Here is a 22,605-nt window from a genome sequence, read left to right as displayed (position 1 = left end):
TGTGAGCCCCAGCATTGGATTCTTGGTGGCCTGTATTGATTCATTGGTAGCTCACTTTTTGGCTTTGTTTTCAGCCTTCTCCAGTTGTGGCTGATCTAGACACATCTGGTACAGATTTATGCCATGCTGTATAGACCTAAGCAGTGGGAGTGAGATAGTCATGGCCATTTGGCTTTGGGACCAGGCATCAGTCCATAGCCCTCCTTTATTTAGCAGTATGGTGGGCAGCACAAGCTGCCCATGGTTTCCTGTTTGCTCATCTGGCCACACTCGTCTGAGAAAATGGAGCTCAGCTTTGAAACTCCAAAAATGATGGGTGGATATGACACAGGGAAACTAATCTTTATCACCTCACTTGACACTCTCTTAGCATTTGAGACGAGTACAAACAAGCTCTCGAATATCCCAAGTAAAAGACAAATACAAAAGCCTGTGGCATACAGTGCAGTATACCTCACTGTTTCAGGCTTCTAATTTTTTTTTGAGAAATATTAATATCTGTTGGTCAAGGTGCTGTTATTGTTACTTCTTTCCCTGCATATTGCAGCCTTGTCATAGTTTAACCCCAGCTGGCAACCAGGACCACCAGCTGCTTGCTCACCACCACCAGCCTCCCCAGCAGGGTAGGGAGAAGAGGGAGAAAAGGAGGGAAAAGGAAAAAACTCACAAACTCTTGGGTAGAGATAAAGGCAGTTTAATAGAACAATAATAGAAAAGGGAAAAAAAAAAAAACAAACAACCAAGAGATAATGGTAAAAGAATATACAAAATAAAATAATACAACACAAATTGCTCTTACCACCTGGAGATTGGTTGCCCATCCCATCCCCAGCAGTGATTGTGAATATCTGTCCCCTGGCCAACCCCCTTTTATATACTGAGTATAACATCTATGGTATGGAATATTCCTTTGGCCAGCTTACTCTGTCTGTGCCCCCTCTCAGCTTCTATGCAAAGCTGAAAAAGCCCTTGGCTAAATGTAAAACATCACTTGGCAGCAACTAAAAAAATATGTGTTATCAGCATCATCCTCATGCCAAACTTAAAACACAAGAGCCTCTAGAAAAAAACCGTACTCTTTCCCAGCTGAAACCAGGATAAGCCTTATAATTGCCTAATAACAGCTGTGGCAGTGTCCTTTAGCTTCATTTGAATTCCTCCTAGTTCCTGTATTGGATGAGATTGTGAGCAGTTTATCTTTACCCACTGTGTCCGTGCTGCTTGTATCCTCGCTCAGTTGCCATTCTTCAGTGGTGTGGAGTTGTTCCTTGCAGAGAAACCTGTCTTTATGTTTATGTTGCTCTTAACATCTTCCATTTATGTTACCTCATTTCTGAGCTGGGCTCAGTATTAAAAGTGTGTGGGCAAGACCTACACTTCTACCATAACTTGATAGCGTTCACTGATTTGTTATCTGTTCTCATTACTGACTTCAAATATTTCCTTTGGCTTTTTTTAATCCAAAACTAAGCATGGAGCTGATGTTTCTATTGAATTTCAGTTCTGATTGGTAATGGTTGGAAGGAAACCATGTGGGCAAGGGAAGAAAGGTAAACTCTTGTCAAGGAGGTTTTGCTGGGAAACTTGGAAGCTCTGCGGTGTTCTAGAGCATGGATATTGATGTCCTGGTGTCACCCTTGGTAAACAACATAGCTGTTATTGTGGGCTGAGGTGGATCCTTCTCAAAGGACCCGACAGAAGCAGAGAAAAGTCATAGTTAGAAGGAATTCTGAAACTTCATGAGCATGCATGACTCAATGCATATCTCTGAGGTATACTTGGAAAGGCCTGAGTGAACTGCTTTAGGTAATTATTAGATAATTCAACTTGCTGAGTTTGTGCAAGATTCTGTACAAGACAATTAGTAATTGTACTGCTTAGGTTTCATCATTTAATCATGGGTGATTTAAGGAAGGAATGAGACTTCCTCTATTTCCAAGGGTTGTAGGGAAAGGGAAGGTGTATAAAAGCTAACCTGTTTGGTGCTACTTGCTGTAATGGCTGATAATGTATATTAAAACAAATACTAATACTATGGCTTCATTGACCTGGGTGCTTGCTAAAATTGTTAAAATTATTACTTTTTAAAATAAGCACTGAATATACATGGAGCCTATATGACAGCAGTATGGCCAACTCCTGAATCATGAAGTCTTTAAAAATATCAGATATCCTTCACTATCATACCAGAATATTTGTATTAATGTCTACTTTTAAATAACAAGTACCTGAATCTCATGAGCCATCTGCAACTTATGTGAAATCACTTTAACTCAAGGCTGACTCCACACTCTTGACCATGGTTCAAATGGAAAATGTGTGAAGGGAATAGAAAAATTCAAGGAAATAAAAGATTGTGAAATTACAGAATATTATTTTGTTTTTGTTTTTAAATTAAGTGGCTGAAGCAAAAGGCGTATATTTTGTCTTCATCTTTCATCTGGGAAGGAAAGGAGTGATCAACTGCCATGCCCAGTCAATCCCTCTGTAGTTTATTGTCTGCTTTTCAGAGAGAGCTCTCCCACAATAAAGCTCTCTCTACAAAAACATACTTTTCCCTTTCTTTAACTTAATGGGATTGCTAATATGCTGTGTACTTGAGGTTAATCAAATAATGTTAGTTGTCACAGTATCTAATAACAGGTTGGTATTTTTTTCCAAAGGAGCTATAAATTTTAATGACAGACAATATTCAGGATGAATAACTATAAGGATTCTATATGTGTCCAAAGACCAGAGCATTGTATTCAGTTGTTGACAGACGTTGTAATTTTATGATATTTAAACCTTGAAAGACAAGGTATGGTTCTCTTGAGCATGGTGACACAGCTAGGGAGCAAAGGGGAAGGAAGAGGAGGGACGTCAAAGAGTGAGAAAGGACTATGGATTCTGCAAAGAATCTGTCTCAGGGCAGTCAGAAATGTTGTCAGATCTAGAATCATGTGGCAGGGTGTTACCTGCGCGCTGTCCCCCTCTAAGAGCAAAACGTTGCAGCATATCAAATGTTTTAGTAATTTTAAGTTTTAACATAATAACAGCAAAAAATTTAGAAGTTCACAGGGAGGACTAAATTCTTCATTATTGTAAATAATTGTAAATAGCTGGAAATGTTGGGCTGGAGTATATGTCTTTCAGGTTCATTCGTTACCAACACCAAAGAAACAGTCTTTCCTGTGCAGTTGGTTTTGGTGATTTTTTGTTTTTGTTTGTTTTAAAGCCTCTCATTCACTGCTTTATAACACCCTACCTCCGGGTGTTAAAGGAGCTATGGACATGCTTGGAAAGTGCTCTCTCTCTATAAAATAGCAATACTGCAGGGGTATCAGTACTAAATATTTGCATGTCTAAAGCTTGGGGAAAAAAAGTAGCAAGTGACATTAACATGTGTTCATGTCAGTTTGGATGGGCCTTTGGTTGGATGGGGCCAGGTTGGATGGGGCTTTGAGCAGCCTGCTCTAGTGGGAGGTGTCCCTGCCCATGGCAGGGGGGTTGGAACCCGATGATATTTAAGGTCCCTTCCAATCTATACCACTCTATGATTCCATGATTCTATGATTCCAACATCAGATATCGTGTAAAGAAATACTAGGAAGGATCTGTGTTTCCATTTTTCTGTTTATGGGAGGTCAGAAATTCCTAAGCCATCTACTGTACTTAAGCATTAAGAGAATGATTCTTCTTGTAAAAGTAGTATATGGTGCCTCAGCCTCTCAGAAGCTGCACCTGCACCTTTATCTGTGTGGATTGACGCCCTGTTAGCCATTTGTGCTATGTTTAACACCTGTATTTGTACTGTTTGGGAATTGAATCATATCATAGAATCATAGAATTCCCCAGGCCGGAAGGGACCTCCAAAGGTCATCTAGTCCGACCTCCCCGCAGTCAGCAGGGACACCCCCAACTAGACCAGGTTGCCCAGGGCCTCATCGAGCCTCTCCTTGAATATCTCCAGGGAAGGGGCCTCAACCACCTCCCTGGGCAACCTGTTCCAGTGCTCCACCACCCTCATAGTGAAGAACCCTCTCCTAATTGGTTCCATTTAGTCCCTGGAAAAGGACTGAGGTATCTTGCAACAGGTGCCAAGGGAGGCCACTATTTCAGCATCCTGGCAGGATCCCTTTTAAAGGGAGAGACTACTTCAGCACAGTACCATTTATGCCAGTCTTGGACATCCTTCACATGTCAAAATGCTTCATACACAGCAGGAGTTGATGTTCTCATTTTCCACTGGCTGACTGCTACCCTTGTAAGATCCTGGAAAATATGGATGTGGTGTTTCACTCGATATTTTATCTATAGATATTTTTCAGTGGCTTTTCTGCACTTTTTTTTTTGTTCTGGGTTTTTTGGGGGTTTGTTTTGAGTCCCTTCCTCATAAACTGAGGCTTCATTTACTATAAAGTATGATCTAAAACTGATAAATGCTAAGGGTAGAGCAGCACTCAAAACCAAGTTAAGTTTCCATCTGTAGTTTGATGCAGTAAAGGGAGGAAATGATGGCACCACCAGTGAGGAACACTAAATTGTGGCAAAAGTAGAGTGATCCCCTAAGTTGAAAGGCTTGCGAGCCTGCACAAGCCTGAACATATAGCACAATGTAGAGAGTCTCCAACATACAAGAGAGCTCAGTCACATTGCTAGGCTGGGGTCACATCCCTGGGCTGGGATTTTGCACAGTGGAAAGGGAGTGCTGAAACAAACTTCTACTTTCTGCAAAGCTTCTAGGAGGAGAGGGAAGAAGAGATCAATAAAGTCAAATCAATCCTCATGTTTTGAGATAAAGATCATGGTTTCACAGCTACTTCTGCAACTTTCTCCTACTCTCTCACCCAGCCATGGGACTCCAATAATGGGAGTGACATAGGTGGATGATGGAGCTTTCCAGATGTCCAAGCACCCTCACGTACACACAAACTCATAGGTGAGGTACTAGCAGATGAATTTGCTATAACATTACAAGATAAAATACTGGTTTTTTTTCCTCTGACTACCCTATTGTGGGAATAATTTGTTTCTTAATTAAATCTGCCTGAGGTTGGTTCTGGCCAGTATTTTGCTAGGCTGAGTTTTCAAGAATGTATAAATATTGCCCAAAAAGCGGATAGCACTCTCCATTTGAAATTCATGGCATGAATTCATGGCATGTTTCTGGTAGTGAGCAGTTTTAGGTGAAGCAATAGGGGCTGCAAGAACTTCTGCATTTTCTTACAAATAGCATTGTGCTGGGAAACCACACCGAGTTTCACTCAATATGTTATCCATAATTTCCTGTAATGATTTTGGGTACTTATCACCAGGTTTTCTGCACTTGCAGGAAGCAATAGGGGCTGCAAGAACTTCTGCATTCTTACAAACAGCATTGTGCTGGGAATCCACACCGAGTTTCACTCAATATGTTATCTGTAATCTCCTGTAATGATTTTGGGTACTTATCACTGGGTTTTCTGGACTTGTGGGTTGTTTGGTTGGTTTTTTTGTTTGTTTGTTTTTTTTGTTCTGTATAGTCTGATACATGTTGTCCGACTGTAAATGTAGTCATGCCGTGGCTTGAAAAAATTGCAAAAAACGTTGGCCAAGTGTCAACCTGTACATTTTCTGTAACAAGTGGTTTCCAGTTTTACTTTCAACAAATAAAGGTGGTATACAGTAGTTCAAGATAAATGTCTTTGGAAAACTTACGTATATATTATTTCCTTTGCCGGTTCATATTCATTTTGACCCGAGATGTTACTTTTTCATTTGTAAGCAAAGCAAAAAAAATTGCTTTGGGTCTCTTGGAGTTCCTTTGTTTTGGTATCTTTCCTTCCCTGCAGCTGCTCTCCTCCAGTAGCTTGGAGAGCCCAAGGTACCAGAAGATTTGTGGAAAATACTCTTGAGATCTTGTTGTTGTCTAATAATGTCTATGTCGGTTTAGAATCTCTTTCAATAATACATATTTTATGTTTGGCTGAGCTTCTTTATCCTTCTTCATGTAAAGGTTGTTATCATTTTTATCTGCAAGTGCTCATCCACTGCAGGCTTAATGTAAAGCTGATTGTAACCCTACTGCATCTTACGATGAATAGATCATTGATACCCAACTAAGTGGAAATAATTTTCTGTGGCAAAGCAGAAGAATTTAAAGTCGTATCGCACTAACCTCTGGTAATTTACTGGGATTTACAGATTAAAATGATTATTTGTGAAATGACTGTGGGATAGGATACACTTAAGATAGAGGAGGAAAATCAAACACATTTTGTATGGTTGTATACACTTGTGTATTTTTACATGTGTGCATAAGCATTTTGTTTGTATATCCATAGCATATGCGGTATAGCATACTGTAACCTGTGTGTGTAAAAATACATATAATATTTATGTAACACCTACACACATTTGACAGCTTTGAGACTGCAGATGGGTTTTTTTGAAGTTGTGATTTCTTATTTTTTCAGATTTGTTTTAGCTTGTTACTTTCTCATAAGGAAAAAACAACTTTAACTTGTATTATGCTAATTAAGTTAGTCTGAAGCTCTATTAGTTGAATCCTCCAGAAGAGCATTGGTTGTGTCTAAGATCATGTAATTGATGCCAGCAGTGTAATTTTACTGTATTGGCAGGTAAACAGTGTTGTTTTGTCTTTGTTCAAATGGTAGACTTCCCTTGCTTTTCGGTGTAAACCTCCTAGTAAATAGTTTGCAATTTATTAGGAAAACAATAACAATGCATATAATTAGCTATTCCCTTTTGTTACCTCTATTTGATTACTTTCCTGCTATCACATGCAATACGAAACCATCTATTATGAGGTATAGAATATGTAAATATCTAACTTTACAAGAGAAACTGGAGACTGGTCCTTTTTCTAAAGAGGTGGAAAATAAAAGAATAATTGTTAACCATGTCCTTTCATTTTCTTGAAAACATCAATTACATTTACAAATCCCAGAAACACAAGCCCACCAGTGGAACAGAAATAACTCCTTTCAATATGCTTCAAAAAATCTAATCACATCTAACAGCTGAAATTTATTTACAACTGTAATTTGAAACATTAATTATGATAATGTGCTGACTTCTTTTGTAACATGGTTCTCAAAAGCCTGGCAGTTCTCTTTTTGGTCTTGATGTAACATATGTTTTGTGACTGGGAGAATTTCTCTACCTTTCTTTCTTGTTTTTGTTTTTTGAAATATACCCAGAAGGGAAATTTCTTTTTCTCCTCTGTTTGTTAACTATTTTCCTCACCTTCCTCATTTTTTTTTTTTCCCCTTCTCACTTGCTGTTAATTCAAGAGATGGATTTTACTTCTTAACACTGACTCTTAATGCTGTCAACAACTGAATGTAATGCTTTGTATTTTGGACACAGCAAGCAGTAGCAGTGAGGATTTACTATACTGTGATACCAGTGCACCTCAACAGCGTCAGAGCAGGAAAAAGGCTGCTTACGTCCTATCAAGACTATGCCTTTAGAAAGTGCCCTCTTGATAAACATATATATATATATTTGGGTTTATTAAATTGGTTATTACATTGTTTTCAAAAGGGCTGGTTATTGCTAGGCTGTCTGATTTAGTTGTGAGTAACGAGAATCTGTGTGAGGAAATACTTTAATGATTTGGTTTTCAGTTGTGAAAAATAAGTCAAGTTGTCAAGGTACCTGGCTTTACTTTGAAAGCCTTTAAAGAAAATGACAAAAGGGCTCTATTTTCCTTTTTTTTTTTTTTTTTTTTGGTGTGTGTGTTCTGTTTTGTTTTTTAAGTTGTGTTTTTCTGTGTGACAGGGAGATTAGCCAAAAAAATGGAATTTTTATTAGGACATGAAAAGGTCTCTAATGACCCTTGAAAGCGGACAAAAGGGTAGCACAATAAGTGACAGAACTCTAACGAGGGTGGAGGGCATTCCAGGAAAAAAAGAAATTAAATCCTTTAATTTTTTTCGGCTTGCCATTTTCTGACAGCTTATCAAGTGGTTGGGACTTGTTTGTTTTGGCATGCAGTTCATTCATTGTAGGCAGCCGGTACTTTGTTCTTCTTTGTGGTTTCCAAAACCTGATTGTGTTTATCCTAGACTGTGGGAAAAGTGTATATTCCTGTTTCCTTTATAAAAGTAAACGTCAGGTTTTGTATGAAATTTTATTTCCCATATTTTCCATTCCATTAATCATTATTGTTGAAATATGTCAGGCTTTGGCACATCGTCCTTTGTTTTCCTATGATTGTACAGATTGCAGTGTCAGTGTGTGACCTGTTAAGTCAAAAAATAAGCATGTTTGGGTTGTAGTAATTATTACTTCATAAAGTGTAACTGAGGAATATGCACCATTATTGAAAAGGGATCAGAATTTAATTTATTGCTATTAAAATTGTTCCAGGGGATAGGTAGCTATTGTTGTATAGCACTTTCTCACTTAGTCTAGAGAAGACAAGACTAAAGGGAGCCGTGATAATGGCTCTGCACATACTTGTAGGTAGCTGTAAAAAGAAAGGGAATAATCAGTTTCCTGTCTGTGACGAAAAAGAGGAGAATTAATGTGCTGCAGTTGCAGTAAGGGTTATTTTAGTCAGATACCATGAAAAAAACTTCCTAATGATAAGGATGCTGAACACTGGGATAAATTTCTCAGGGTGACTGAAATCTCTGGAATTGAAAGATTTAAAGAATGGGTTAGACGCACGTTGTTTGGGAGTGACACAGGTGTGTGTTGATTCTGGCAGAGGTACTAGACTAGAAGATCTCTCAAGATGATTTGCAGCCTTGTACCATTCGTTGTCTTTAAAATGCTGAAGAACTCCATGCAGCCCTCTGTTTGCAATTTATACTCACCTTCAAAAATCTATGCTTCTGTACTGTTATCCACACCTGGCTTTGTGTAAGTATTAGGGCCATATTCTGTGACTAGGGCCATGATTTTGGGTCTATATACACTGTAATTAAATAGCAGGAAGATAAACTTTTCACATCGAAGGAAGAGGTGATTCACAAGGAGAAAGAATTCTTTGTGCATTTTTGCATATTTAGATTATGGATAATGGTGTGTTAAATCAATAACGTATTTTCTTTTGCATTGTCTTGTGGCTTACTGACAATGTAATATTTGAAGACTGTTTAATAACTTCAATCAACTCCTGAACCACAGTAGGTGACCAGACATTTCATAAGGTCATTTTTTTCCCCCTGTTTTCAAAGTAGCATCATTGGAGGTTTGCATTTTAAAGAGAGATTAAAATGTCTCTCATTAGGAGAGAATGAAGATAATACTAAATGTGAGTAATAGGAATACAGAATCACAAACGTTTAGAGATGGCAAAACCCTCATTATTCATGACATTCATCTTTCCGCAAGCCCAAGGTTGTTCTGTGTTGTACTTGGCCATATTTGTTTTCGTTGTTCTTCAAAAATAAATTCTGCTGAGTTGACTGAAACAAAACCAAAATCCAAGCTGAAGTACGATTTAGTCTTCTAATACTGAAATTCTTAAAGGAAATTGCTATATTTTAGCTGTTTTAAGTATAGTTTTGTGTACTCGATTAGTATCAATTACTTTACAGTGATGTAACAGAAAGAGAATGGAATGGTTTCAAATTCCAGAGAAACTTCTAATCAGTTTTTACATCTCTTTTTTTCAGCGGCTTTCTCGGAACGCCTCTGGAGATACAAGCATTCAGTTTCTAGGCACAGTGGTAAGTACAACTATTGTCAAGAGTTATGTTGGTAGAAGAACATAATCGAAACAGAAAATAGGTAAATGACACTAGCAGCACATTTAGGCTTATATTTGTGAAGGTTAGTATTATGTGTAAATATTCTGAGCATAACAGCTGAATTTAGGCAAATTTCTGAAGCTGGCTTCCAAGGCACAGTGCACAGTGTCTGCATTCTACATTTCAATTGATTCAAGCCTGCCTCTGTGTCATTTAAAAGGGGTTTAAAAAGAACTGATTGTAGACTTGTAAGCTTATTGCAACATACTTGTGTTTGATCCACATCAGGATCTAGCCCACTCTTCCCCACCACCTCAACCCTTCTGATCTCTGTCGCTTCACCATGTCAGGTACCCTCACATGCCAGAGGTGGGTCAGTAACTGAGTTATAAAAAGACTGTGTAGTGATGCAAAATGTCCTGTGGTTCTCCCAGATCTTGTTTGTTTGGGAGAAGTACATTTAAAATACTAGTGAGATTTTACATCATTGGACAGATTTTATTCAGTAAAATAGAATTTTTTTTTTGGGTCTGCTATTATCTTGAGCAATCATGTATAATACAGAAACTGAAGTTTTGTGTTAGGTGATGGGTGCTTATAAACGTATATATGATTGAAGCAGCATTGAATTCCACGATTCACATGATTACAATGCAGTCACTAAATTTTTCCAAGTTCCCTATGCATTTAAAATTAGTTCTGGAAATGAAATAAAATTGAAGTATCCTCTAAAGTAAGTTGTCTTAATTGTTGCCAACAGGTTTCCCTGTAGTGACATTAATAGTGAAAAGCCTAGGAATGAAACACTCCCTTTAGAATTTAGTCCTGACATCTCTGCACTATATGTTTTGGATAAGAGTAGATTAAGATTGCATATGGTAATACTTTCATTTTACTGACTTGTGATTAGTTCTTCTACAAGTACTAGGAAGCCATTTTCTGGAAGGCATGAGTCGATAAGAGTAAACTTAACAAGAATACCTGTAGACTTGCATTTTGTTTTTTAGAGATGAAAAATGCCCCTAGTATTTTTTGCTTCTATAAATACATCTGTATAGATGCATATACATTTATTTGTCTTATTCATTATCAAGCAGACTGGCAATTACAAATAAGACATAAACCAAAAGTTTTGTTCTGCACTATTATATTTGTAATGATGCTTCAGCTGTGGAGTTACATCCTGCATATGCAAGTTTTCTGCTAGCTGACTGAGCTGATAGTCTTTGTGTGAGAAGAAAATAATTACTCCACGTAGATAAGGTGTAACATATCTTGATAATACTGAAAAGATTTTAATTGATCCCTTGTAACTGGGTGCTGTAGGAGAGAAAGTTCTGTTTAAGTGTGTATTTAGTGACATTAAAAATTAAGTTTGTTGTTAAGTTAGGTATGAAAACATTTCATATTCGTATATTAGAAGCGCCTTGGTCTCGCTTACAGACTAGAACTATTGTGCTGGGCATTGTGCAACAGCAAAAGAAGACAAAGAGGTTACAGTTTTGATGTGCTTTTAGCTTTAAAAAAAATGGATTGTAATATATATCAAATCTTCCTGACTAGCTCATGTGTGTTTATTGGATCCTAGTTATTTTGGGAAATCGAGTTTGTGATTACAACTAAAATTCTCAAGAGGACTAAAAAGAAAAGCCTGTAGGTACTCTATTCACCACTTTTTATTTAATATAAATTATGCATATGTCTTGCTGATCAAACCCAGAGAGACAACTTCAGCGAGCAGGGTAGAGAAGCAGTAATGAAGTCTGCTTCCCAGGGTTTGCTCTCATACCAGTTTTCCCACAGAATCCAAGCCAGAGCCTGCACCTGTGTGTTCTTATTGGTTCCTCCTGCCTACTGCCCTTCTCCCTTCCCCTAAGTCCTTTTGTAGTTTGTCCTTTGCTCCTTTAACATTTATGCACTTTTCTGATTTGAACTCAGTACCTTCAGCTTCGGTAACAGGAAGGATGGGTTTTCCTTACACCGATGTCCCATACAAATTCCCTGCACATATAGATGCACAGTCTATATGGGTGTCTCTGTGTGTGTATGTGTACACATAATGCATGAGTTCAGTCAATCAGAGAATATAATCTTGAATGAAGGTCCTAGAAGTACATTTTGGGCGCACCATCACTATCTCCTACTAAACCTTTGCTAACATAGAATTTCAGTCAAGATAGTAAGTATCAAATCATATATAGTAAGTATACAAATCATATGAAAAGCGGCTGAAGGAGCTGGGGCTGTTTAGTATGAGGAAGAGGAGGCTGAGGGGAGACCTCATCACTCTCTACAACTACGTGAAAGGACACTGTAGAGAGGTTGGTGCTGGTCTCTTCTCACAGGTAATTAACAATAGAACGAGAGGGAACAGCTTCAAGCTCCAACAGGGTAGGTTTAGATTGAACATTAGGAAGGAATTTTTCACTGAAAGAGTGGTCGGGCATTGGAATAGGCTGCCCAGGGAGGTGGTGGCGTCACCAGCCCCTGGATGTGTTTAAGGGCCGTTTAGATGCGGTACTGAGGGACATGGTGTAGGGGAGGACTTTGTAGAGTAGGGTAGATGGTTGGACCCGATGATCCCAAGGGTCTCTTCCAACCTCAATGATTCTATGATTCTAAGTGTTTGAAAGGAATATTGAGCAGCAAGAAACTCTTGATTGCTCGTTATTATTATAATATATTTTTATCAGTGTAACAAACAGCTTGTGAAATTATTACTCTGTCCTTTTTTTTTTTTTGTAGTAGAAAACATTAGGGATGGCTTTGAACATTCCTTGTTACTATTGACAGGGGCCAATGTTGATGGCCCTTCAGTGGGGGCGGGCAGCGTGGTGCTACTGAGCATACACACACCTGACCTGTCCATCAGAACGTATTTTTAGACCTAGCTGATCAGGAGCACGGCTCCCTGGCTTGTCAGGAGGGGCATCAGCTTCCATAAACAGCTTCACTTGATATTTTATTTTTTTTTTGACGTTGGACAGTAGAAACAATTCTGCTGCTGGTTTTTGGTAAAACACCAGCCCCTGCTTCAGGAAACTGGCTGACACTCAGGGGAGAAGTGAAAGGTATGATTCTCTATTGGGAAACATCCTCGCTGTCCCGGTTATAGCTAGGTGAAGGACAGAGAAAACTACTTTGCAGCAGAAAGACAACAGTTTAATATGAATTCTGCTGCGCGACATATGGTAAATATGTAAACAGTGAGACAAATATTTCTGTTAGTGTAGCAGTTTATTTCTGTTGGTTTAGAGGAGAGCGAGAAAAATCATGTTGCTTTCCCCAGTGAAATCATAGCTTTGAGTGCACGCTGTTAGCATCGTTTGAGGGTCTACATGGATTTGTAATAATATTTTTGTTTGTTTCTGATCGTGAGTAGAAATTCTTTGCTACTTGAGCATTTATCTTGAAATTGGAGTGCCATTAGCTTATTTTCTCTGAACAGTTTTTCAGTAGAGGGCTATGAGTCTCAGATCTGATATGGGACTCATGCTATTGGAGGAGGAGGCACAAGGATGGTTCTGCAGAAGGCACAAGCAACTTTATGTCCTTTTAACTGTAAGAAATTGTTGGTGAATGGGAAGTTACACTGATTTGTTTTAGTTTTCTTGGGATTATAATGTTTTGAGTCCTAATTAAGTTATTTCGGAATAGATCATGGGTTATTGTTGTAATTGAGACTCTATATCATAGAATCATAGAATCATAGAATCATTGAGGTTGGAAGAGACCCTTGGGATCATCGAGTCCAACCATCTACCCTACTCTACAAAGTCCTCCCCTACACCATATCCCTCAGTACTGCATCTAAACGTCCCTTAAACACAGCCAGGGACGGTGACTCCACCACCTCCCCGGGCAGCCTGTTCCAATGCCCGACCACTCTCTCTGTGAAAAATTCCTTCCTAATGTTCAATCTAAACCTACCCTGTTGGAGCTTGAAGCCGTTCCCTCTCGTTCTATTGTTAATTACCTGTGAGAAGAGACCAGCACCAACCTCTCTTTTACTCGTTGTTCCTCTCTGGTTGACATAGCTAGATATCATGTGCTGATGGAGTCCTGCTATTCTGCCACATTAAGCTAGAATTATTCAGATATTGTATTTATTAATAGCATTACTGTAACACCAAGGAATCTTATTGTGCTATATATTGTACAAACTAAAGGAAAACAAGGTAATCCATAACCAAAACTGTGCCCAAAAGCAAGAGTACCAGGAAACAGGGAGGTGGTCTGTGTGTAGGTTTGTAACAAACGTAAAGATCTATAGAAAAACACTAAGATCTGTACACAGAGCTTCTGCTTCAGCCTCTGCAGTTCAAAAGCCTGTACTTTTGAGTAGCCTTTTCAGAGGACCAAAGTCCACCCTTCATTCCTCTCTTAGCCTCCAATTTCAGTCGTGTCTCTGTCTCTTCGTTCCACCTTCTCTTCTCTTACGTGAGAGGAATGTTTTGTGCTGGCCCACTGATGGCCCCAACCATTTGTTGGTTATTCACGCCTCTGCCAGCTGGACTTCAGCAATGAAATACGTCTACAGACAATTATGGAAGCATTAAACTTATTCTAGACTGTGTGTAATGACCTCTCTGTAGAATTTCAAATAAAGAAATAGTGTCTGTGTGCTCAGGTAGCGAGTTGCCTGGCTCCACTGCATCCGTAACATCATCATTGGCTTTGGGCTGCAGGCTGTGCTTGACAGCGATGCTCTGCTGGCCCAGTGGAACACTTTTCTTCAAAAGAGACAGTCCCACACAGTGAGAAGTCCCCAGCCACAGTGGAAAATTTCACCGCTCATCATTTGTACCATTTCTTTGATCTTCTATTCTCTAACATCAGAGCAGCGATAGAGAGAAAAACAGTTATTTATTTCTGGTGTGGAAGGATGAAAGAACATATATGTCTCAAATGTTAGTCGTGTTGTTTAGTATATTATTTGATGGTGTTCCTTCCGTGGTGAACACAATATAGGAACCCATGTGGAACAGAGTGGAATTGCTCTGGCCTAAGGATCAAGCTGTCTTTAGGTGCCTCTGAGTGTCCCAGCACCATTTTTTTGCATCAGCCTTCTCACTGGAGGTTTTTCCATTGCTTCAGTCTCATCCCTGAGGGACTGGTTTTTGCCACCTTTGATTTACAAACCTCTGAATCATAGAATCATAGAATTGTCCAGGTTGGAAGGGACCTTTAAGATCATCTAGTTTGCTGTGGAAGCTTATGCTCTCTTATGATTAGTATTAGCCTGTTAATGGTACTCTTTCTGTTCTTCACCCACCGCTGCAACCAGATCTGCAAACTCCAGGTTGAGAACACTGGATTTAAGAAAAAACTAGTCTCTCTCAAGCCCTTGCAATGCTTTTTAGCATAATTGGCATACCTTCTAGTACAGTAGTGATCACTCAATATTAATGACTTTTTGATTGTTCTTTAGCAAAAGGCAGAAGAATGTTTCATACACAGTCTAGGTTGTTGTGTATTTTGTTTATGAATTTGGTCATAAATCCAGAGCTTTATGTAGAGGCATTCATCAAAATCTTTGGCTTTGCTTCCTGGCTTATTGTGTATTCAGTGTTTATGTATCTAAGGTAATCCTAGGAGCTACAGGTCAGTGTATGAACTTTATTTCTTACTGCTCATTCGCCTTCCCAGTCCCTCCTGCCATGACGTGTCTGCTTTTGTTTCAACAGTGAACTTCCAACTTTCTGTCCCATTACTGAGGCTTACAAATTGTCCTGGAACTTTTCAGTCTGTATATAATCTCATCAGCTTCCAGACAGCTTCCTCCTTTTTTCTTTCTCCCTGCATTCTTACAAAGACAATTAAATAGCAATAAAGATGGAAGCTTTGACTGTATGAGCCTGATTTAGCTTACAATGACAAATGTTTAACAACGTGCTTCTTTCACCCTTGCAAATCACTGCAATTCTTAACAGGTTTTCTTTCTTTCTGCTTTTCTTTCTATATGTGACACTTCAGAAACTAGGTGTGGAAGATTTATGCAGACTATCAAACAGTGGTTGAAAACCTGCAGAGGCTCCAAAGGTTGTATTTATTGGAATATGTAGAGTATTAACCACAAGAAAATAAATATAGTCCAGTAGGTGTTTATTTTGCAAGCTAATGTCTTTTTTTTTAATGGCATTTTTAGTCTTCCTTTTCACAATCCTTAAGATTAGGGTCCCTGCTGATCTAAAGAGAATTCTACTGTTGGATAGATTTTTTTTTTTAATTTTCTCCCAGCTTCAGAGGCACTGTGAACCACAGTGCTTCTAGTAGAGCTATCATCAGCGGCATTTTGGTAGTGCAGAAGGTGTCACTAGGAAAAGCATGCGGTTCCTTCTGGAAGTATTTATTTCCACAAGTTCCTTTTGAAAATGGGCAGTGAGAATCCCAAGACTGGCTACAAGCTGCTGCAGTATTTTGCAGAAAGTGGGTAATTCATACACCAAGGGTTTCACCTGTGAAAGTAGTAACGCTTTGACCCGTCATTAGGGCTCGGCAGTGAGAATTGTTCCACACATGATGTGGATGGTCAGGTGCAGGCACGCAACTGCATATGTCATTCTTATCTCAATTCTGTTATATTTTTCCTTTGTTTTAAAGCAGAAAGTGTCGTGAATATATTAAAGCTGTTTGTTGGGGGCAAACTCTTGAAAGCCTCTGAGAGATTTAGTCATACTGGTGTTACCAAAAGCCATGTCCTAAAAATCACTTAGATTATTTTGGGAATCTTGCTCAGGATTCTTTTGGAAAGAGAAATAGGAAGTGCTTGGACTTTCTGTATTTTGCTTCTGTGTCTTGAAAGAAACCAGAAATGCTACAAGTTCCCACAGAACAACTTCTTGTAGTCTTTGCCCGAGACCTCCTTGAGTGAGAGGTGGTGGCATGAAGGTGAAGCTGAGGCTGCATATATGCTCCTTGGACGGCCAATGTGAACATGCTGGCTGGTCAACTGGCTGCTGCCAAATTTCCCTCAGCTGGATTTAGGTCTCTTGTTTCCATAACACAGTGCTTTACAGATGTTTTTTGGAAGCACAGTTACGGTTCTTACAATTTTACAGGTAGTTGTATTTACCTATCTTTTCTTGAAATTTGGTTGAAATTGATCATCAGGTTAAAATAGTGTATGTGGTTGCAAATGGGATGATTAGATGGAATGAGATGAGGATGGAGATTGAGAGGCAGAAATCTAGATTGCAAGTGTTGCTTTCTTACAAAACCAGACTGGAAATATGCTATACATTTAGATTCTAATGTTTTGCTTTTTATTTGTTCATTTTTAATCTTGGCCTTTTCTTCTGTTTTCAATTAAAGTTTTAATTTGCAGAGAAAAAATGTGTGATAACATCATAAGTAGGTCAGAATTCCCATTAACGTCCTTAATGTTGGTGGATTCTGTAGTGCATGTGCTATCTGTAGCGTAGTAGTCTTTGCTTATAATAAATTATGCCCCTTATCCTTTGGAAATAAGCAAATGGGAAAATAAGGATTTCTGACTTTCCGTACTTCGTTTAGCAAGTGTCTTTCTTACTGAGCCCAGTAATGCTTTAAGGACAAGAACTGAACTTGGTTGGTTAGCCTTTTACTTCTTGGAACACAAGTGGACAGGTTACCCAAGGGTAACTCAAGTGATTTCCTTCCGTAGACTGAGATTTACCAATGTTGAAATAATAATTATTTGCTCTGAATAATTATTTGCTCCGTTTGGCCAAAGAAGTATTGTTGGGTTGTGGGTTTTTTAACCGTATCAAGAGTGTTACTTCATTGTGGAGATCCAGTGTTTTCTTCTGAAGATGATGTCTACTGCCAACTAATAAACATATGTGTAGCCCGTGTTTTTCAACAGCTTTTTGATGGCTGCAACTTTGGCATATACCCAAGAACTGTTTAGGAGGTATTAATTTATATGGCTTTGAAGCTTAACCAGGGATCTTAATGAAACAAAGGCATGATGAAGTTAGTAAAGTTAATTTAAGTCTCCGAATGTAAATTTTAAATGAAGTTTTTATTGATAATAAATATACTTTGTTTCTCATTAGTCTTCTAGGCTTCAGTGGTAATATCAGTAAAATAAACATGTTTTACAAAGATTTAACATTAAAAATGCTATTAATATGACCCTTGGTACACCAGCACAATTAGATTTCAAAGTGAGCATTTAGGATGTAACAGCGATTAATGACAACCATCGAAAACAATTTTGAACTCCATCAGTTTAACTCAGGAGGGTAAACTTAATATGATAATTTATCTAGTTGAATTGTATCAGCTTAGCAGGAAAGTATGCAAATATGTGACCCTTACCTAGAATCTAAATGGATGCTGTGCTGATAGATTTATCAGTTCCATTAAAGAACTTTAGGGAACTTTGGAATTTCAGCAATTGTTCCCTTGGAGGCTGAAAACCAAACCTGATCTCATACTGGGACCATTCTGGTCTGCATATTTCCATAATTTGCCTTTGCTACTAATATGACAGCAAGACGCAAATAACTGTTTCTAATAATATCAAATGGAGTTGTGGAGGACAGCATTTTAATGTAGTAAAAGACCTCCCCGTGGGGTTGTTATTGCCACTATAGAACAGCAGTTACACAGTTGCAACAATAGTCTCTTAATTGATTCGTTTAATTAGCAAGAGATGAAGCTTGTGCTGCATCTTGTCATCTGTTATCGTGGGGGCGGCTACAGAGGGAATCTTTGCATTTGTCACTCTTTACGGTCGGGTTTTAAGTAGAGTAAAAGGAAACTTCCAAACGCCTTTCAGCTCTAGAGGTGCGGGATGGTAAGAGTGTTTTGTGAGGGTGCTTCCACTCCGGGTTTCAGTGAGGACACGTCTGGTTTAAGAATCAGCATGGTGTCTGGAGTAGAATTTATGACAAAGCATTGTTTTACTGGGGGGGAAAAAAAATCTTAATCCAGCTATGCCGAGCATTTCTAACCTAAATATGCAAAGCTAAGTATTATAGGAATGGTGGGTTATTTGGGGCATCACTATTGTAACAGTTGACTAGATTTACTTGGAAGAAATAGGGTCAGATTAGTGAAACCGGCCATCTGCCTTGATTGCTTTTTCGTGGCACTTTTGTTTCCAGACTAGATAAACAATGAGTTACATCAGCACATGGTCCATAGGAGGAAGCATGTGTAAAAGGGGGACTTTCTTTGTGGTTGGTTTTCCCTGGAGTAGTTACGAATACAGATACAGTGCTCTGCTTGCTTCTGGGAGATGAAGTCATTTTTCACTAGGATCTATTTTATTAAAATTTTAAGGGTATGTAAACAAACACTTTTTAAAGGCGTGTAAATATATAGGGAGCTCCAGTTTCGTTTTTCTCCTCTCCTTGGCTTAGTTTTGTCTTCTGTTCAAGGTTATTCTTCCTTATGGAAGGAAATATTTGTAGAGGAGGACAAACTTCTTGTTAAATGCTAATTAAGAAAATGAAGGTTATGTTGGCATACTTCCATTGTCATAGCACTGACCTAAAATAAGGGATCTCTTACTAATCTGAAATAAATTAGAGGGGGAAGCAAATAATTCTGTGCATCAGAAACACTTGAGATGTCTACCCCTGGTCTGTTTTTTAAGTGACTGTGCTTTGGGGTTTTGGGTTTTTCTGTTTGTTTTTGGTTTTCCACTTGTGTGCTGTAGTGCCATCTAATTCTGGGAGTAAGACGGTGCTGTCAATCCATGTAGCAAAGAGACAATGTGCTGTTAGAGAGGGCATCTTTTTTAGGACAATTTAAAGAAAGATTTAGCCCACTTATCATTAAAGATCCCATGGTAATTTCCACAAGGTTCTGATATCGCTTCATATTCTGAGAGTCTTGGCCAAAGTCCACTTTGTGTAATTACCTTCTGTCTGCACAAATCCCTCATGCAATTTTCGATGTGTTTGGTATTTTTCACTTCCTGTCCTAAATAGTGAAAATATTGCTGCACGCTGCTCACAATTACAGTGGGTTATATCCTAAGTACAAATCAAGATATTCTTGTAAATTAACTTAGCGAATTTTGTTCTTCCTTTGTTAAAGCACTGGAATATTTGACAAAAGATGTGTAAACAGTAGGGTATGTAATTAAATTCACAAACCGATGAAATAACTCTAATTTTTTTGACTTTTCTGTTTCACTGCATTTAGTCTGTGAGCTAAGATATCCCTACTGCTAGGACCGTCATAGAGGGAAAGGCCAACTCTCAGACCATGTCAGAGGTCAAACTTAACACGCTGCTCGGTGCTTTGAAGCAGGTGGGAAGCCGACGTGGGGGCTCTAAGTGCTGTCATCATGTGCTTGGTTGGCTTTTACTTGCGTTCCATACTTTTTTGTTCCCGCAACTGAAACCCTTGCCTGCGTGTTTGTCTCTTAACTATAACTGGTTTCAGTTCCTCTTTCCGGATGCCTTTCATGGACTCCAGAGTATGTGTTCAACCACGCTGTCTTTAAAATGGTCTGCTTCTGTGTTGTCTCTTTTGAGAGGATTTATTGCCTTACACATGAACTTCAGTCCTGTCTTCATCCCCAAAGCCTTATATTACTTTGTCATATGCCATGTCAAATCTTTTTTCCTGATATTGTTCTTTCATGTTATCCTTTCTTTGATTCTTCCGTATTTATCTTCTCCATCTTTTCACAGATTGCTTCTCTTGTGCATTTCCTGCGTCAGGTTTTTTTTTAGGCATGCTTGTTTTTTTTGTGCAAGAGAGATCCATGGGTCAAGAAGTATTACTATTAATCTGACACCGACTTTCATGGTTTTCTGTAAGTAGCATTTAGGAGAAGCATGGGGATAAGAATAAACTATAGAAAAATTGCTGTGCATCAGCAAATCATACAGCTACTGGAGTTAACATATACGTATTATAGAAAGGGAACTCTTAGGAGATAGCAGTCTATCCTTTGTCCCTATTGTGTACCTTACAGTATCTGGATCCAGTTTATTCATTACCTGTAGAATCTACTATTCATAGAATCATAGAATGGTTTGGATTGGAAGGGACCTCAAAGATCATCTAGTTCCAACCCCCCTGCCATGGGCAGGGACACCTCCCACTAGAGCAGGTTGCTCAAGGCCACATCCAGCCTATCAGCCTTCAGTTAAATTTTTTGAAGCTTTACAAATTTTTCTCAGTGTTCATTTAAGGCTCTATGCAAATAACAAGAGGAACTGAATTTACCAAGCAGGAACAGACGATTTATTTCACTTTTTTTTTTTTTTTTTGAAACTAAAGTTTCACATAAATTCTCCTCTGTGTAAAGTAGATTGAAAATTCCCTTAGCGACGTTTTAACGAAGATCTTGGGCATCCCTGCCTCTCTGGAGGACAGCAGCCCACACTGCTGCAGACATGCGTTACTCCATCTTCGTTTGGTTCGTGCCAGTTGATATTTATAGCCCTTGCCCAGGGTAAGGCGAAGGAAGGTGAAGGGCAGAGCAGTTGTAGTAGGAAGTATCATGCTTGTGTGACCATCTCCCAAACGCCAGTCTTGTGTCTTGGAGAGGTGCCATGTTGGCAGGGTGCACAGGAAGTATTCGCATAGCAAATTGTGTTATGAGCAGCAGAACCACAACAAGGTTCTTCCTGCATCTGATGATAATTGTTTGATTGGGGGGAGGGAGGGAGGGAGGGAGAAAAAGGGAGGTCAGGGCAGCGCGGATGAAAAGGAAAGGCCCGCACTATTGTAAGGACAGTGAAAACAAACTGCCCCCGTGCCAAAGAGCTTCAGCGTGTGTGACACAGCAGCGCCGGGCGGGATGTGCGAATATTCCATTGAGGCCGAAAAGCCCTGTGGGTCAGAAAGCTGTGGTGATGTCCTGTGTTTCCACTGCTACCTCCTTCTCCTCCATACTTCAGAGCGATTTCTCCTCACATGCCCTCAGAACCAGCTCTCACTTACTGCTTGCTTTGATGTCAGTCTTCGTATGAGGAAAAACAAAGATGCTAGAATTTGAAAATACTTACATTAGTGTTCTGTTACATGTCTTCGGGCGTTCCTTGTTTTTTTGTGAGGGTTTTGTGTTATTTTGTTTTTTTCTCCCTAGGTTTATCTTTTAGTTATAAAAGAGCTGCAGGGAAGCCCTCCCTTAGCCTTGTAAGTTCCAAGCCCACTGTTAACATTTAACAAATACTCAGCAAGCAGAACAACCCAATGTGGTTACTGTACCAAAGCCAGATCTGGACACTGCATCAAGAAGATCACAGCTACATCCTAAAAGGCATCTGTCCCACAGCCCATTTTTGACACGCTGACATAGAAAAGGAGTTTGTGATGTTGGAAATATCCTGGTTTGTGGCACCATGTGGTGGCTTTTACAAGGCACAAGCTGTACTAATGTTTCCTGTAAAGCAGAAGATACCTCTGAGAAGTTAGGAAGCATCTCAGGGTGCAAGAGCAGCAGTGAGTTTCTCCACCCTTGAAATGTTTCTCACCACACTGCAGGCAAGATGAAAACCCAGAATGTTGCTGTTTCCTAATTTATGTTAAATAGCCAAATAGAAATGCAATGTTACACTTGAAACTAACTGTACAAACACACACACTCAGAGAGGCTAGAGAAGACTCTCATAGAATATTTGAGGTTGGAAGGGAGCAGACACCCCTTGCCCACTGAAAGCAGGACCAACTGGAACAGGCTGATCAGGGCTGTGTCCAGACGGTTTTTGAATATCTAATCACTCCATGTCTTGACTATGTATTCAGTGATTTTTCAAATTCTTGGGTGCCCCTGAAGGATTTACAGGGCAGTGACATAGAAGTAATATAGATGGAGAAAATCAGGACAAGCAATTCCAGGTCTGGGGTAATGCTGAGTGCAAAAGGGAATAATCATTCTTTAGAAGAGTTTATATGACCGCACTGAGAAGTATCCATCTGAGGAGAGGTCAGAAGCTCTACTTCTCATCTGAGAAAGGAT

At 39.1% G+C, this 22,605-nt stretch overlaps 1 protein-coding gene across 2 annotated transcripts in view; it reads left to right on the top strand.

Moving 5' to 3' along the window:
• PCCA (propionyl-CoA carboxylase alpha subunit) overlaps nt 1–22,605 on the top strand; it is a 315,205-nt gene that overhangs the window by 243,808 nt on the left and 48,792 nt on the right. For both annotated transcript variants that reach the window (XM_014944198.1, XM_014944197.1), the window contains exon 21: nt 9,615–9,668. In XM_014944198.1, the coding sequence (XP_014799684.1) occupies nt 9,615–9,668 (54 nt within the window). The remainder of the gene's footprint in view (nt 1–9,614; nt 9,669–22,605) is intronic.

This window comes from Calidris pugnax, unplaced genomic scaffold (genome assembly GCF_001431845.1).
Source record: "Calidris pugnax isolate Ruff unplaced genomic scaffold, ASM143184v1 scaffold69, whole genome shotgun sequence".
Lineage (NCBI taxonomy): Eukaryota > Metazoa > Chordata > Aves > Charadriiformes > Scolopacidae > Calidris > Calidris pugnax.
This window is presented reverse-complemented; position numbering and strand designations above follow the sequence as displayed.